Source organism: Tenrec ecaudatus, chromosome 6 (assembly GCF_050624435.1).
Source record: "Tenrec ecaudatus isolate mTenEca1 chromosome 6, mTenEca1.hap1, whole genome shotgun sequence".
NCBI classification, from domain to species: domain Eukaryota; kingdom Metazoa; phylum Chordata; class Mammalia; order Afrosoricida; family Tenrecidae; genus Tenrec; species Tenrec ecaudatus.
In genome coordinates this window covers 95,311,942-95,330,041 of record NC_134535.1, presented here as the reverse complement: position 1 = coordinate 95,330,041, position 18,100 = coordinate 95,311,942, and the positions used below count along the sequence as shown (strand labels likewise).

The 18,100-nt window shown below is 38.7% G+C and overlaps 1 protein-coding gene across 1 annotated transcript in view; it reads left to right on the top strand.

Annotated features, from left to right (window-relative positions):
• LRRK2 (leucine rich repeat kinase 2) overlaps positions 1 to 18,100 on the top strand; it is a 174,484-nt gene that overhangs the window by 126,425 nt on the left and 29,959 nt on the right. The window contains exon 41 of the mRNA XM_075551885.1: positions 16,350 to 16,510. Coding sequence (XP_075408000.1) covers positions 16,350 to 16,510 — 161 coding nt within the window. The remainder of the gene's footprint in view (positions 1 to 16,349; positions 16,511 to 18,100) is intronic.

Below are 18,100 nucleotides of genomic sequence, written 5' to 3'. Positions count from 1 at the left end.
GTGCATTATCTTAGCTCCAGACGGATCAACCACCTGCCCAGCACCCATGTCCAACAGTAAAGGTTTGGTTTCAGAGGATCAAAGAGAGAAACTCGATTACCATTCACTCTTCCCAATTAAGGAAGTTGGGTGTATAGTTCTGTTGAGGACTTAAGTGATTAGAACTGGGATGTTCTGGAAGACATATTATGCGTCCGAGGACATCCAGTTCACTCAGATGGCTGCAAGACACAGCTTTAGCGAGGCAGTAGCACAACAGAGTAGAAAGGCCAGTCATCGTCTTTGCATACAGGAGGATTGGGGTACATTACTGCTCCAAATACTTAGTAACTGTGTGTGTTCCGTTTATCTGGTTCTTGCCATTTTACGTTTTTAAAACTGTTATTAATACTCATGCACAAAGTTGCAGGAACATTTGTAATGATTGTACACATCCCAAATTAAATCCTTTGAGGTCTGTCTACCTGACCATTCCCCATCTCACGTCATCCTTCAGCCTGCATTTTTCTCCTATCCTACAAAATCCTCGTAAGCAAATCATGTTAGCTCTAATATCAAACTATATATCAGTGCAGCTACTTTTTATGATTTCCCTCATACTCCCAATTCTAAACTGCTCTTTAGCATAATTGCTCTCACACCACCCACTCCTAAATTGTTCTCATCTTTTTGTGTCAAATGAGTCACCCTGCTCTCACCTGGGCCCCAGTACAGACTGTTCACACAGCAGCCAGAGTGATGCCTCTAATGTGGACGATGGATCACGTGTTTTCCCTCTGCTCACTTTTCTCCTCCTTAACGTTCTAGTCCCTGCTTAGCCACTTGCCCTCTGAGGTTCCTGTGTCAGTCATTGTCCAAGGCCAGCACTCGGACTTCTCAGTATGCGTGTGGTGTACTCATTTCATGCTGGTCGACCGTCAGAGAGGACAGTCTAAAACAACACCTATTTTCCCTCTTAGGTGCCGATGACAAATGTTGTTGCCTGCTGTTCTTTATGCACTCTTATTTTCAATTTGTCCACTCTCTGTAGTTGCCGCTAGGATCTGAGTGACAACATAGTGGGGACTTCCCATCTTGCTCACCATTGTATTCTCGGCACCTAGCTCAGTGGGTCCATGTCCAGCACACAGTGGTCACCCTGCAGTGGGGCTGTCCTTCCTTTTCTCCTCCCTGCTATGCTGTGGGCATTCCTTTCAGGAAATATCTAGGAAGGTAAATGTAATGGGAAGTAAAGGAAACAAATATACATCCTTCCCATACAAATAAATATATATACAACTCAGGAAAACATGATTAGTAGTGTGTAGAGAATAAAATGAGCACATAAAGTAAGTAGAAGTCCCTTCTTGAAAGTGTCTGGAAAATACGGAAAAATGTGCATTAGAATACGAAACAGGATGCAGACATTTGGAATTTGAGTTGACATACCTGCTTCTGAACACCAGAGGGATCCTTGGGTTAAATTTATCTGGGTACTGTGCAACTATTTTTTCGTGTATTTGAAAGTCTACTGGGCTACTTTTTCCTAATTTAACTCTCTCTAAACCCTAGTGCCTTTATAGAAGTATTTCAAATAATCTAATTTCACAGGAATGAGGTAAAGAGCTCATTTATGAAATGCAGAATTGCTAATTTTTGTCTACAACTGTTTTTACCTAATTTCTGAAACAACTCAGCCTGTTAGTCTGAAACTTTCCTTTAAATAACACATCCAGTTTTCAGAGGAAGGAAGTGGTATTTCAGCATGTTATCATCTTCCCAACATATTCTCTGCATAATGCCAAGGAAACTTTCTGGATCTTGTGCTACAAGACGTTTCAGTAGCTAAGTTGTCAATATTCTACTCAGACCAACTATATATTTAAGACACAGCATTGATTTTTGTTTTCTTAAATACGTACTTGCATATACCAACAGAAGTAGGAAGAGACAATGAAATCGGACTCTTGGAGTCCCTACGTGACTAAAATAACACTCTAAAAGCTCTTCAGTGCGACCTAGTTTCTTCACATTATGTATTCTCTATCCCAGCAGTTTTGCCTCTAGTTATTAATTTATACACTAATTCAGTCCACCTCTTTGAGTTCTGTATCTGAATTACAAACTGAATACGAAGACAACCTGTATTTACCATAAACCTTTACAATACAGTATTTTAAAAATTCAATTAATTTCTATGTCTATTTCCTTCTATCATATAGAAAGGGAAATTCAGTACGCTTGTGGGGAAAATTGGAGTTAAAGTTGATAGGTTTTTCCTTGAACTTTTTGAAACCCCCTCACAGCCACTTTTTCTTATTTCCTCTATTTGTCAAGCCAGGATTCTTAGAGCTGAGTCCAGACCTACTCTCTCTCTTAAAATATTAGTATCCATTTCTCCACCAGCTCCTTTATTCTGTTTCACACCCTCTCTTTAATCAACTCAGATATTGTTATACTACTATCATTGCCTTGGTCCAGGACCTCCAGGGAATTATCCAAAATTAGATTTTTTTCTAAAATAAAAATTTAGGTATGTTGAAAATTCTCATGTGGTTCTCGGTAATCTACAGAATATATCCAAACTCTCTGGTCAAGCATTAGCACTCTCCGCGCGTGCCTCTTGCCCACCCACTCAGCCCCCTGCCATTCCCTGGTTTGCATTTTGCATTCTATTTATTCAGGAGGCCAGGGCTTTCATTTTTATCACTGATGTCTTCTATTTTATTTTATTTATTAAAAATCATTTTATTGGGGGGTCTTGCAGCTCTTATGACATTCCACATATCAATTGTACCGAGCATATTTGTACATAGGTTGCCATCGTCATTTCCAGAACGTTTTCTACTTGAGTCCTTGGTATAAGTTCTTCTTTTCTTCCCCTCCCTCTACCACCCTTCTACCCTCATGTATCAATTACCTATTGTTCAATTATATATATTGTTATTGGTATTTTGTATCTTATACTGTTTATTGTCTCCCCTCACCCACATTTCTGTTAGTGGTCCCCTTGGGGAGGGGTCACTAAATATCCAATCTTGTAATGGGGTCTCCCTTTCTCACCCTTCTGCCTCCCTCACCATCCCCCTACCTGCTTGTTATCTCTACTCCCATGACTGTTCCTGAATTCTGTGTCGAGACATCCTATCAGTACCAGTATGTAAGTTAGAACTGGGCCATGGGAGTGGGGTGGAAGAAGTATTCAGGAACTAGAGGAAAGGTTTGTGAGTCGCCAGTGCTATGCCACCCCTTGGCTGAATCATCCCTTCCTTATACCACTTCTGGCAAGGGTCAGTTCTCTCTTTCCCCAAATCTGTTACTCCGAATAACTCTCAACTTTAGGAATTTGTTCAGATTCAGCTCCATGATGATGGTGGATCGTCCCATGAATATTTAGACACTCGAACATGTGTATTTTGATCCTGCTCCATGCACTACTGTTGAGGTACACATGACCCAGGTCACGGTATTTTTAATGACCTCATATCCATGAAACATTGAACAAAGACTAAGAAAGACTAAAAAGAACGGATGCCTTAGAGTCTGCATTGGTGAAAATCATTAAATATACCTTCGGCTATCAGAAAAATGAACTCATCTGTCTTGGAAGCAGTACAGCCAGAATGCTTCTTAGAAGGGAGACTGGCTAGACTTAATCTCACACACTTTGGACCTGTTATCAGAAGAGACCAGTCCTGGGAAGAGGACATTACGTGTGGTATTGTGGAATAGGCTTAAGGAGTTGGATGTACAGTGCCTGCACCAATGGGCTCAACCATAACAACAGCGGGGGAGGATGGCACCGGACTGGGCTGTGTTTTATTCTGTTGTGTATACGGTAGCTGTGATTAGGAACTGCTGGATGCCCAAAAAGCAATCACATAGGACATTGTGTTAGATATTGAAGAGTGAAAGGTGGAGATTATGTAATTGCTACCAGGGCTGAAAATTTACAATCTAATGGGAGAGTTGACTTCAATAAGTTCCCATCTGTGCCTTTCTCCCTCTGCATGTCTCTTACAAATGGTACTTAGCAACCACCTATCAGTAGCCTTGATTAAGCACATGTTTTCTAGATTGCAAATTTATTAAGAGCAGCGATATAAAAATAGCTTTATAACCCATGATAACGTCTCCTAATGGGTACTTACTATGTCGCTGTTAAATAAATTCACTGTATTTTTAGAATCAATCTATTAAATTTGGATAAAATTTACAAAGGAAGGATTTCCTTTAAAACTCCACTTATTAAAAATGCAACCTACACTTATAATCAAGAATGAAAAACAACTGAATATAAAATAGTTTATTTTGATGAAAAATCCATCTCTTAACATAATACACAAATTACGATTCAATTATTTTCCTTGTGGCAAAAATCGTATTACTATGTCAGAGTGATTTTGCTATTGTATTAAACACTAGTAAACTGCAAGATTACATTCTATAATAGCTCATTTGAACTAACCCTGAGAATGTCCCAGTCCCAGTGACATTACTTCAAATTAAGTTTAACTTGAAAACACCCTTTCAGTATTCTGAGTCTGCGTCCTATAAACACGCTGAAAGAGGCATGCATTAGGAGGGATTTGGAGGCTGTTTAATGATGTATGACTTGGCTTTTACCTTTTTCTTCTTAAGCTCCCAGCTTTTCTCTTCAGCAGAGCCAGAGTAGCTCATGGCCTTTCCGTAAGCCCTCAGTAAATTTTTCTTTCATCCCCATTACTTATTTTTAAGGTCAACTTCATTAGTACATTTATCTTTTTTTTCCAGCCAAAAATATGTACACTGAAGTGAATGGACCTAATGTCAAATATCTTAACTACATCCTGGAAGAGAGAGAAACTTCTCTTACAGAGGGAATTAAGTGACACACGCACGCTAGGTCATCGTGCAATGGAAAGTTCAGGCTGCCACTGTCTCTCTGCTTCTAATCCCTACAGCAGGATGGGTACAGCAGGGGAGTAAATATTTATTAATAAAATGTGAACCAAAACCAAAAGCCACAAACAAAGAAAGGATTTAAGTTTACCTTCATCATCTCGTGGAAAGTTATTCTCCAGGTAGGTTATAAACACGCGTATGAGTTCACAGGGATGACTGCAGTAAGCTTGCCATCACAGGGCAGGAGTGAGATTTGCTAAGGAGAAGAACCCTGGATGTAAAGGAAAGGTGGCAATAGCATTAATTTAGTTGAGGCAGAGTGGTAGATCTTTAGCCATTTTCCCCAGAATGAGGAAAGGATTGTAGATAATAAAAATGAAATGTATTTTTTAAATTGATTTACTAGTGTTTATCCTTTGCCTGAAATATCCAGCTCTAATTTCTACTGGCTGCTTGGATCAGTCCATGGAAGATGAGGAAAGGCTTTAAGCCAACACCTTCTTCCAGAAGACAGCGTTATATTAATTCCTACTGTCAATCCACCATGCTCTTTGTTAATTTGAGTCAGAGTAGAATTGATTTAGAGTAAATTGCTTCTTAAAGTAGAGTAAGAGATTAATAACTAAAAAAGATCCTAGATTTTGATTCATTACTATTGAAAAAGTAAAAATTATTCTCCCAAGAATTAGAATTTTGAATGAGATAATCATATGGTTTACTATGCTGAGAGTGACCTATTTAAATGGAATAGTGACACAGTCATCATCAAAAAGAACATTTCAAGATATATTTGAAGGAAAACGCCTTCTGTGATAGATATCTATGTGCCTATAATGAACTCGGTTAATCCAACTATTATTCAAATTCACACACCCTCCACTAAAGCCAAGGAAGAAATTGAAGAATTCTACCAGCTTCTTCAGTCTGAAATTGATCAAACATGCCATCAATATGCATTGATTACACAATCTCCCCAAATTAATGCAGACTTATGTAGAAAACCTCAACAGACCCATAACTAAAGAATAATTAGAGAAGGTTATTAATCAAGAAACCCCCAAGACCAGATGGCTTCCCAGAGGAATTCTACCAAGTATTCAGTGAAGAATGATCTCTAATTCTTCACAGATTATTTCAGACTTTAGAAAGACACAGAAATCTCCTCCACTCATTCACTGAGGGACAATAACTCTGACAAGAGAACCACGCAACAACCCCACAAAGACAGAAAATTACAGATCAATACACTCACAAATGCAGACACAAAGATTTTCAACAAAGTTCGGGATAATAGAATCCCAAAACATCAAAAATTTAAAAAATTCATATGATAAAGTGGAATTCATATCACAGATGCAAGGATGGTTCAAACTAGAAAAACAATCAATATAATCCACTACATAAACAATAGGCAAATATTAACGACTGTATGATCATTTCAATAGGTGTATGAGAGGGATTTGACAATATCCAGCACACATTTCTGATTAAAAAACAACTAAGCAAAATATAAATAGAAGGGAAATTCCTCAACATAATAAAGGAGTATGAGAAAAACAAGCGGACAACATCATGATCACCAGGGAAATACTGAAAATGGGAATCAGACAAGGTTCCTCCTCCATATTCAACAGCAGGCTGGAAGTTCTAGCAAGTCCCCTCAGATAGTAAAAATAAATAAAGAGAAGATGTGAAACTTCCGCTCTTTGCCAATGATATGGTTTTATATATTAAAAGCTCCAAAGACCCCACAAAAACAATCTTGGAAACAATTGAGGCATTTGATAAAGTAGCAAGAAACAATATTAACCAAAGAGAAATCTATAGGGTTCCTGTATACCTGTGAAGAGAACTCTGAAAGAAAATACCGTAGCCACACAAAAGATGAAATGCCTATGAATTTATATAAGAGAATATTTATACCAGGAAAAGTATAGCACACTATTATTATCAGAAACCAAAATAGCCCTACACAAAGGGGAGAATATCCTGTGTTCATTAACATCCAGTTGATTCTGATTCACGGTGACAAGAGAGCTAAACAGTGCCTAGTCCTGAGCCTTGACCACAATCGTCATGCTTGAACCCATTGTTGCAGCCACTGTGTCCATCCATTTCTCCAAGGGTCTTCCTCTTTTTCTCTGCCTCTTTATTCACCAAACACACCGTCCTTCTCCAGGGACTTTCCTGAAAACATGTCCAAGGTAGAAGACACAAAATCTCACCATTCTGTTCCGCTAAGAAGCAGTCTGGCTGTACTTCCTCCAAGACTTATTTCTTGTTTCTTTAGGGAGTCCATTGTACTTTCTATATTCTTTGCTAGAATCATAATTCAAATGCATTGGTTCTTTTTCAGTCTTCCTTATTCAATTTCCAACTTTTACATGCATATGAGTCAAGGGAAACTACCTTGGTTTCCACAATAAACTCATTGTTTTTTCAAAACTTTAAAGAAAACTTGTACAACAGAATTACCCAATGTAATGTGTCAGTTGAGTTTGTGACTACTGCTTCCATGAGCATTAATGGTGGTTCTGTGCAAGACAAAATCCTTGACCACATCATTACCCACCTCCCCACCCCCACCCCCTTTATCATGATGTCACCTACTGGTCTAGTTGTGAGGATTTTGTTTTTCCTTACATTGAGTTTTAATCCACATTGAAGGCTGCAATCCTTGATCTTCATCAGCAAGTGCTTCAAGTCCTCCTTAATTTCAACAAGCCAGGTTATGTTACTTTCATGTCTCAGGTTGTTAACAAGCCTTTTTCCAATCCATTTTTCATTCATTAATCCAGCTTCTGATTATTTGCCTAGCACACAGATTGAATAAGTATAAGAGGATACAACCCTGACACACCTTTCCTGGTTTTAATTCATGTAATATCCCCCTCAAAGGATCACTGGGGTAGTGATTTTGTACTGGGCGGCTAACCACAAAATCAGTAGTTCAGATCACTAGCTGCTCCATGGGGGAAGGTATGACTTTCTACTCCCCTAACGAGTTACAGTCTCTGAAACTCACAGGGCCTTTCTACCCTATCCCATAGAGTTACTGTGAGTTGGCACTTACTCCATGATGCTGCTTTTGTTTGTTTGTTTAATAGTATTTGCTTGTTCTGTTTACACAGCTGCCTCTTGATCTAAATACATGTTCCACACGAGCACAATGAAGTGTTCTGGAATTCCTAATTTTCTTGAAACTACATAGTTTTGATCATAGTTTGTTATAATCCAAACAGTCGAATGTATTGGCATAGTCAATGAAACACAAGTAAATATCTTTCTGATATTCACTGCTTTTTGGCCAAGATCCATCAGAAATCAGCAATGATATGCCTTGTTCCACATCCTCTTCTGAATCTGTCCTGAACCACGGGAAGCTCCCTATCAAGGTACTACTTAGACTGTTCTTGAATGTTCGTCAGAAAATTTTTACTTGAATACAATATCAATGATGTTGTACTATAACTTGGACATTCTGTTGGGCCGTATTTCTTTGGAATGTGTCCCGATATGGATCTCTACCAGTCTTCCAAGTTTCCTATGGATGAGTAGCTGCCTCTAGAGCTGCCTCAGCTTGTTGAAACAGTCCAACAGAAATTCCATAAATTCCTTTGTTTCCATTAGGTTTGTTTCCGCTGATGCTTTCAGTGCAGCATGGACTTCCTTCAGTCCTATTGGTCCTCACTCATCTACTACCCCTGAAGTGGTGCAATGTCTACTGGGTTCTTCCCTTTGTGCAGGACTCTATTCTCCCCATCTTTTTTGATGCTTCCCGTATCAGTCAATTTTGCCCATAGAATCTTTCATTATTATAACTCACGGCTTGACTCCCCCCCCCCCGATTTCTATTAGTTTAGGGTACACTGCGCATGTTCTTCCTTTTTTTTTTTGTATTTTCTAAGTCTTTGCTTATTTCATTATAATATTTTACTTGGCTTCTTCAGCTGCCCTTTGACATTTTCTGTTCAGTTCTTTGACTTCATCATTTTTCCATTTGCCTTAACAGCTTTGTGATTAAGAGCAAGTTTCAAAGTCTCTCCTGAATCCACACTGACATATTTTTCTTTCTTTTAATGATCTTTTGCATACTTGGCATATTAAGTTTCTGATGTCCTCCCAGAGCTCATCAGATCTTCTGTTATTAGTGTTCATCAACTGTGTTCTTGAGATGTTCTCAAAATTCAGGTGGGATAACTCAAGGCCATATTTTGGCTCTGGTGGATTTGTTTTAATTTTCTTCAGCTTTAACCTGAATACATATGAGCAGTTGGTGATGTGGTCCATAGTTAGCTCCTGGCCTGGTTTTGAATGCTGATATTGAGCTTCTTTATTGTCTCCACAGATGCCGTCAATTTGATTTCTGAATATCCCACCTGGAGAAATCCATGTACATAGTCACCATTGTGTTTTTGGAAAGGTCTTTACTATGGACAAGTCATTTGGCTTACATAATTGTATCATGCTATCCCTAGCTTTGTTCTGTCACCAAGACCATAGTTTCCAATGTTTACATTCCATTACCTAATTGTTATTAATGCCTCTTGGTTGCATAGTTGATTAATTTTAGACCGAAGAAGTTGGCAGAATTTTAAAATAATTTTACCACAAGATATAGCAGTTGGTTATAAATTTAAATAATATTTGTATTGATTGGATTTCCTTGTAGATGGATAAATATAATCCTATCACAGACTACCCTGCACTGTAAGATAGATCTTGAAATGTTCTTTTTGACAATGGATGCAATAGAATTCTTCTTCATTATGTCATTCCCAGCTAAGTGAGCTATATTATTTTCTAATTCAAAAAGGCCCATCGCAGTCCATTTCTGCTCACTAACCCCTAGGCTGTTGATCCGCATGCGTTCCATCTCAATGTTAACAGCTTCCAGTTGCCCTAGATTCATACTTCGTGCCCTTGATGTTCTGACCACTTGGAGGCACTTTAGCAGCTGCTCCTTCTCTGTTTGCGGTGACTCTGTCAGCGAGTGGAGGTTCCACAGACTCCACTCCACTTGCTTCTATCATTGTGGTTAACCTACCTTTGAGAAGCAGCCCCTCTGCAGTCATATTCATTAGGCGTCAATACGGACAATGTCCTGGGGTTATGTCCACAGGTTCTCAGGCCCCAAGTAGACACTTGATTTTTCTTCGTACTTTGTTCCTAGTCTGATAGTTCCCCTGAAGCCTATTCACTTGAGTGACCCTGCTGGCCCTTGAAACACCAGTGATAGAACTTCCGCCATCACAGTGACACACAAGCCACCACAGTAGGACAAACTGAAGCTATCTAGTCTTGGCCTTTTCTTGGTTAATGGCCTTCTCTATTCCATTGTGAAAATCAGCACTGCTGAAAGCAATCTATCAACACAATTTCTGTCCCAAACCCAACTACTTTCTTTAAAAAGAAGGTAAAAATGAATTATCAACATCAAATGGTGAGGGATGAGACCCAGGATAAACAAAAATCTTAAAAGAAGAACAAATTAGGAAGCCTTGAAACCACCTGCCCTAAAAACTTATTACCCAAAAGGAGTCCAAATATGATTGGATTGGTATAATTGACTATCTATCTCACACAGAATGAAACAGGACCCATACCACACCTAGACACCAAAAGGAACTCATGATGTGTTAGAGACCTATATGTAAATCCCAGAGCTGTAAGCATCAGCCCTGAGAAAATTGGGTCAAACGTAAGGGCCCCAATACTACATACTGTCAAATATAATAAAGGAAGCCCATAGTGGAAGAAAAAATAGATGCCTTGGACGTACTGCAAACAAAACACATACACATTCAAAGATGTCACCAAAAGAGTAAAATTGAGGAAAAAAACTTTAGCATTGATAAAATGGCAAGGGACTAATTGCTAAAATCTATAGAATACTGCAACACCCCAATTTTTAAAAAATCCAATTAAAAATAATTAAAAAAACATGAATAGCCTGTAACAAAGCATGAGAGTAACAAACACATGAAAATGACAGTAACAGACACATGAAAATGTTCATATTCATGATCACTAGCAATCCAGGAAATGCAAATCAAAACAACAATGAAACATTACTTTACACTGAAAACAATAACCACCTCAAATTAAAACAGAACACAACCAATGATGAGGCAAAGGCAGAGAGATTGTAACTCTTGCACTGCTTGTTGACTTGTGAACATGTACAAACTTGTGCTTAGTGATAAGGCGCTAACGAAAACAAATGGGAACGGAAGTACCATGTGACCCAGCAATCTCTCTGCTGGCTTTGTACCCCAACAAAATTAGAGAAAAACCAGATGAATGCGTTCCTATGTTCACTGCAGCACAGTTCAAAATCTTAAGAAGCCGGAAATAGTATAAATGCCCAACAGTAAAGGAATGAATAAAGAAACTGGTACATTTACACTGTGGAATACTATGCATCCCTAAAACGCAGTGGTGACGTCACAAAACACGTCATGACGTCGATGGATCTGGAAATCACGGTGCTGAGCGAAGTTGATCACAAAAGGAAATTTATTGTATGAGGCAGCTACTGGAAGGATGAACACGAACACAAAGGCATGGCTCTGTTCTCAGGTCATGTACTATTCTTACAAGGTTTCCCAGGCAATGAGGTAGTACGCCTGCCCAGTGCTCATGAACCATTTATCACATCTCAATTGTATATCTTAAAAAGCTCTTCAGCAGGGAGGCCTCCACTCAGCAGGGGTCAATTGCTTATGTTGAGCGGGAGCCAGAGAAGACCAGCTTCGGCAGTGTAACACGGTTCCACAGTCATCCCAAAGCACCAGACAATCCTGCAAGCGTGCCTAGTGAACCTTAAAGGACATCCAAGGCAAGGAGCGCCTTCAAATCTTAGAGAAGGCGGGTTCACCTCTGTTGGACAAACCAGGTGGGGCAACCTCTGACTGGAAAAAAATGCTTAGCATTACTTATAGATGTAGACCCCAAGGGGAGACTACACCCAGTATTGTATTGTTAATTGGGCACATCTGACCTAGTGTCTATCCAGTCCTTGATGACCCCCGCTGGGGCTTTAAACTGGAACTTTAAACTGTCCTTTCAAGATGCAAAATTTCCTTCATAAATCACACCAGAAGGACCTGATTTGGAAACCCCACTCAGCAAATTGCGCTTTTCTTTAAACACACTATTACATTGTATGATATGTGGATTATATGTCAATAAGACTATTTTAAAAGATACATTGATAATTTCTGATGATTAGATATGAAAACAGAGGTAAACAGAAGAAAGATCAATCATTAGAAATATGACCTTGGTGATAGAAATGAAATGAAAACTTTAAAATGATTCAATTTTGAAAGACCAAATGACTTGTTCATTGATAACATGATTTTTCAATAACATAAACAATCACTACACATGAGTAACTCACCAGATGGAATACCTAGGAATCAAATTGACCACATCTGTGGTTAGAGACAATGGAGACGTGCAGCATCCTAAGTCAAAAAAGCTGGTGAGCCAAAGGTGGAACAAACCCTAAATAATTCATAGGAAGATTTACATTGAAGCTGAAGAAAATGAAAGCAAATCCATGAAAGCCAAAATATAATCTTTAATATGTCCCACCTGAATTTGGAGACTAACTTGGTAACAGCTGTGAGTTATTAAAACTATTGACCAAAGACCTAAGATGTAGTATGAAATCAAGAATATTATATATTAAGAAAGTAAAAGGTCATTTTAAAAAATAAAAGAAAGAAAAAAATCAAGGCGGATATCAGAAGAGATTTTGAAACTTTTTCTTGAACATAGATTAGGTAATGTCTATGAAAGAAATGATGAAATAAAAGTGCTGAACAGCAAATTCCATTAGCTGCTCAAGACAGCAAAATAAAGCATTAAAATGAAACGTGTAAAAACCTGGTGTTAGGAAACAAAAAGGGAAGAAAATCCTCAGCATATCTCAATCTGAAATAACTAAAAAACATGCTTAAGTTTCACGTTGTGCTATTGAAGGATTCCCAGGGCAATATCTGATGATGCAGGAAGCATCAAGAGAAGATAAAAGGAAAACACAGAGTTGTTGCTCCAAATATAAGTGCTCGATGTTCAACCACATCAAGATGTAGCCTATGATCAAGAACCATACAGATGCAGAAATGATCAAGTAATTTCATATGTGTGGTTGATGCACTGATAGGTCCAGCAGAATGAGCACAACTGGATTGATATCAAAACTCTGTCGTTTTCTATATTAACTAATATTTTCTTTTGCCTGAAAGATTTGTAAAATGTTTGAAATACAAGACAAATTTTGCTGAAGATAATTCAAAATTAGTTGTAGGAGGAGTATAATGATTGATATATTCCAGAAATTCAAGCCAGATTCAGAAGCGGTCATGCTGATATCAAAAGAATCTTGGCTGAAAACAGAAAATACCAGATATATATTTATTTTTGTTGTATTGGCTATTCAAAATCATTCAACTGTGTGGATCATCATAAACTTGGGATTACCTTGCAAGGAATGTGAATTCCAGACTGCTTTGTTTTGCATATGTAGAACCTTATATAGAAATGGAGGTAGTCATAGAAATGGAACAAGGGAAAGTAGTATGGTTTAAAGTCAGAAAAGATGTACATGCTGGTTATGTTTTCAGCATACTTATCAATTTTTGGCAAATATTGAAAAAGCTGGATCATATGAAGAAGAATGCACAGCAAGTTTTGAGGAAGGCTCAATAATAGTATGTGATAGGCAGATGACACAAACTTGCTCAAAATCAAGAAAACTTGAAGAACTCACTGGTGAAGATGTAAGAAATCCACCTTCAGTACGTAATACAACTCAATGGAAAAAAAATTCCTCACCACTGGACCAAAGGGTCACATATGATAAACAAAGAATAGATTAAATTTGGCAAGGATTCTGTTTCATTTGAATATACAGTCAACCCACAACTGGCTTGTCAGTGTATCACACTGTGGTGGCTTGTGTGTTGCTGTAATGGCAGAAGGGAATGTGGAACAAAAGATATCATTGCTGTTGTCAGTGGCACAGAATACCTGAAACATGTTTACTTGTGTTTCATTGACTATGCAAAGGCAACTCGGCTGTGTGGACCATAATGCATGGTAGATAACCTTGAGAAGAAGGAATTCCAAACACTTCATTGTGCCCATTCAGAATTAGTACATGGAACAAGAGGCAGTTGTGCGAATAGAACAAGGGAATACTGCGTGGTTTAAAATCAGAAAATGTGTGCACCTGGGTTGTATCTTTAAACCATATTTGTTCAATCTATATACTGAGCAAACCATCTGAGAAGCTGGAGTATTCCAAGAAGAGTGTGGCATCAGAATTGGAGGAAGACTTATTAACAACCTGCATTATTCAAATGACAAGCCTGCTTGTTGAAAGTGAGGAGGACTTGAAGGACTTGCTGATGAAGATCATCTAGGGTGGCCTTCAGTGTGGATTATAACTACATGTGAGGAAGACCCCCATCCTCACGAATGGACCAGGGAGGAACATCATGATAAATGGAGAAAAGATGAATGTTGTCAAGGCTTTTGTCTTACTTGGGTCGACAGTCATTGCTCATGGAAGCAGCAGCCAAGGGATCAAAAGATGTCGTAAGTAAAACTGTTGATGGACCTCTGCAGAGTATTGAAGAATAAGGATGTTAATTTGAGAACGGAGGTGGTCCTGACCCAAACAATGGTATGTGAAAGGTGGACATCGCAGAAGGAACATCAGAGAGCTCATCTCACATACTTTGATTTACTTTCAGGAGAGACCAGAACCTGGAGAAGGACATCATGTTAGGTAAAGTGGAGGGGCGGCAGAATAGAGGAAGGGCCTTGATGAGATGGACTGGCACAGTGGGTGCATCAATGGGCTCCGGCATGGGAACAATTGTGAGGATGGTGCAGGACGGCACATTGTCACGTTCTGTTGTTCATCGGGTTGTTATGGGTTGGAGCCAAATTGATGGCACCTACCAATAGCAGCAGCATACAATCAATGCTCATGGAAGCAACAGTCAAGAAATCAAATTGGGCAAACATGTTGTTAAAGATTAACAATGGTGACTTTGAATACTAAAGTGCACTTGACACACACACACAAACCTTGGTGCTTTCAATCACCTCATGCTTGTGATTGCTGGACAAGTAAAGAGGGAGAGTAGAGAAGGATCAAGGTGTTTGAATTATGGTATTGACCAGAATGCTCCCTAAGATTGAGGTGGGTGAGAATTTGTCTCACATATTTTGAACATGTTATGAGAAGAGATCAGTCCCTGAGAAGGGCCATCATGTTTAAGAGAGGGTCATTGTGAAAACTGGAGACCTTCGATGAGATGAGCTGAAACCATGTGGCAACAAAGGGCTCACACATAATAAATACTACGAGGACGTTCCAGGACAGGACAGTGGTTCCTTCTGTTAGCCAGAGGGACACTGTGAGTTGCAACCAACTAAGTGCCTCTTAGCAAGAGCATCTGTACCTGTGCGTCTACCTCTGTTGCAAATCTGTCCATGCATGTGATGGTGGAGCATGCAGGGGAGAGGATAATGAGAGGGACTCACTTCCTGAGCGTTCAGGACCATCATTTCAAGAGACGTCAAGTTCAATTGGCCTAGCATAGTCCACAAAGAAAATTGTTTATAATCTATTTTAGTGAGTAATAATTGGAGTCTAAAAATCTTGTGAGCATCCATCTATTTGCAAGTTTGGGGGTCTTCTTGTCCAGAGGAAAGACGAATGAAGAAAATCAAAGACAATGTGGAAACAATTAGTCCAATAGATTAACGTCTCATTGGAATGTCAATCTCCATGACCCTAAGACCAGAAAAACTGCATAGTGCCTGGATCCCGCTCCCAACGGCCCTGAAAGGGGTCACACGAGGAAGTCCTGGAAGAGTGGGAGAACAACCTGAAACGAATCTCAAAATCATACAAAGTGACCACATTCACTGTTCAGATCGAGACTGGTAAAACCCGCAAGACTATTGATGGCCCTTACTCACCGTTCAGATCTGGGAATGAACTCAACCCTGTAACTAAAGCGAATTTTTAGTAAAAAATGGTAGACATATCTATTTTTCAGTTTAAGATATCCTGATGTTTCTTCCCTTTTGTTTTCTAACTCTAGGTCTATGCACATTTCTTTCTAGTATTTTTCTAGATTTTTACAATGAAAAGTTTTTAAAAACATAGAAAATATATATCAAAGAAATATCACCAAGAATTAGATATTTACTTTAGGTAGTTTGCCCCTTAAAGTTTAAATCAGTCACTCTATATTAAGTCATTCAGTCTTATTTTTTAATATTAGATTTGCATGTTTTGATTTCCTTCTACAGTATCTCTTAACGCTGAGAATTAAACTTTGTACATAATGTTTGGTACTTTGGAGAATATACATATATATTCAAGGAAATCATGACACATATATAATAATATGGTTACGTTTGAATAACATTCATTATGCCTTTTCTGGCAGGTATCTGCACTCAGCCATGATTATATACCGAGACTTGAAACCCCACAATGTGCTGCTTTTTACGCTGTACCCTAATGCGGCCATCATTGCGAAGATTGCTGATTACGGGATTGCTCAGTACTGCTGCAGGATGGGTATAAAGACATCAGAGGGCACACCAGGTCAGTGATAAATGTGCTCTTCAGCATGGACAGCCAGAGACCTCAGGACACTGTTAATTCAGGACAATCAAAGCAAAACCCTAGCGTGTCCATATTTACTTTTGTCGCTGTTCCATTGTAGAATTCTACCGCAAAGGAAAAAGTTTCCAAATTCTTTGTATCCTCACCAACCCCCTTGATTTAATCATAGCAATTAGATTTGGGATAGAGTGATAATCTCCCTGTGACTTTGTTTGCATTTTACTAATGATTAATGAAGCTTGAGCATCTTTTTGTGTGCTTGTTGACTGTATGTAAAAATATTTTGTGGGGAGGGGGTATCTACTCAAGCCCCTTTCCCACTTTTCAATTGGGTTGTCTTTGGTTATTAAGCTGTAGGATATCTTAATGTAATCTGTATATTAAAGCCCTATCAGATTTATGTTTCCTAAATATTTTCTCCCAGTCTGTAGGCATATATTTACTATTTTAGTAAAGTCCTTTGACCAGAAGTTTTAATTTGGTAAAGTATCACTTATGTGTTTTAGAGTTCTGTTTTTTGTACTTTTGATGTCATATTAAGAAGTCATTGTTGAAAACTGGTTATATAAATATTACCTTGCCTTCTTCTTCTAAGGGTTTTATGGTTCCAGTTCTTGTATTTAGGTTCTAGTTAGGTTGAGTTAGTTTTCATATATGGTCTATGATATAGATAAAACTCTATTTTTTGTTTTGCTTGTGGAAATCCCATTGTCCCCACACAATTTATTATTATGATATCATCTTCTTTTCCATTGAATGCACTTAGTACCCTTTTTGAAAACATTTGATCCTAGATATATGGCTTTATTTCTGGACTCTCAAATCTGTTTCTTTAAATATCTATTATTATCCTGGGTATACCAGTACTTCCAACCCTATAGCTACTCACTGCCATCAAATCAAGTCTGACTCATAGAATTGCTACAGGACAGGGTAGAACTGCCCCTGTGCCTTTCGGAGACTATAAATCTTCACCTCATCTTTCTCCTTTGCAGTATCCTTTGGAGCATCCAGTGGTTTCTAACCGTAACCTTTGCAGTTAACAACCCAATTCATGTGTTGCTGGTAGGAGCTATGGAGTCAGCTCTGACCCATAGCAATACTATGCACAATAGAAAAAAATACTGTCCAAAGCTACACCATCACCATAATTGTTCCTAGGCTTGATCCCTTTGTTGCAGCTACTGTGTCGATCCACCTCCTTGAGGGCCGTCCTCATTTTCATTGTCTTTCTACTTTACTAACCTTCTACTTTTCTCCAAGGACTGTTCTCTCCTGACATGTCCATGGGATGTAAGATGAAGTCTTACCATCATCTCCCCTAAGGAGTACTCTGGCCGTACCTCTCCCAAGACCGATTGTATTAGATGGATATTAAACTACTGTAATTACGGCACCTTTGAGATCAGGAAATGTTGCGCCCTCCTGTTATGTAGAGACTAGTCAATAGTTCTGGGAAGAAGGAACGAGGACAGAGGTTTCTCATTGCTTAATGGATGCTGAAGTTCTGTTAAGAGTGGCAGGGACGTTTGGAGGCAGATCATGGTGGTGATTGTACAATCTAGTGAA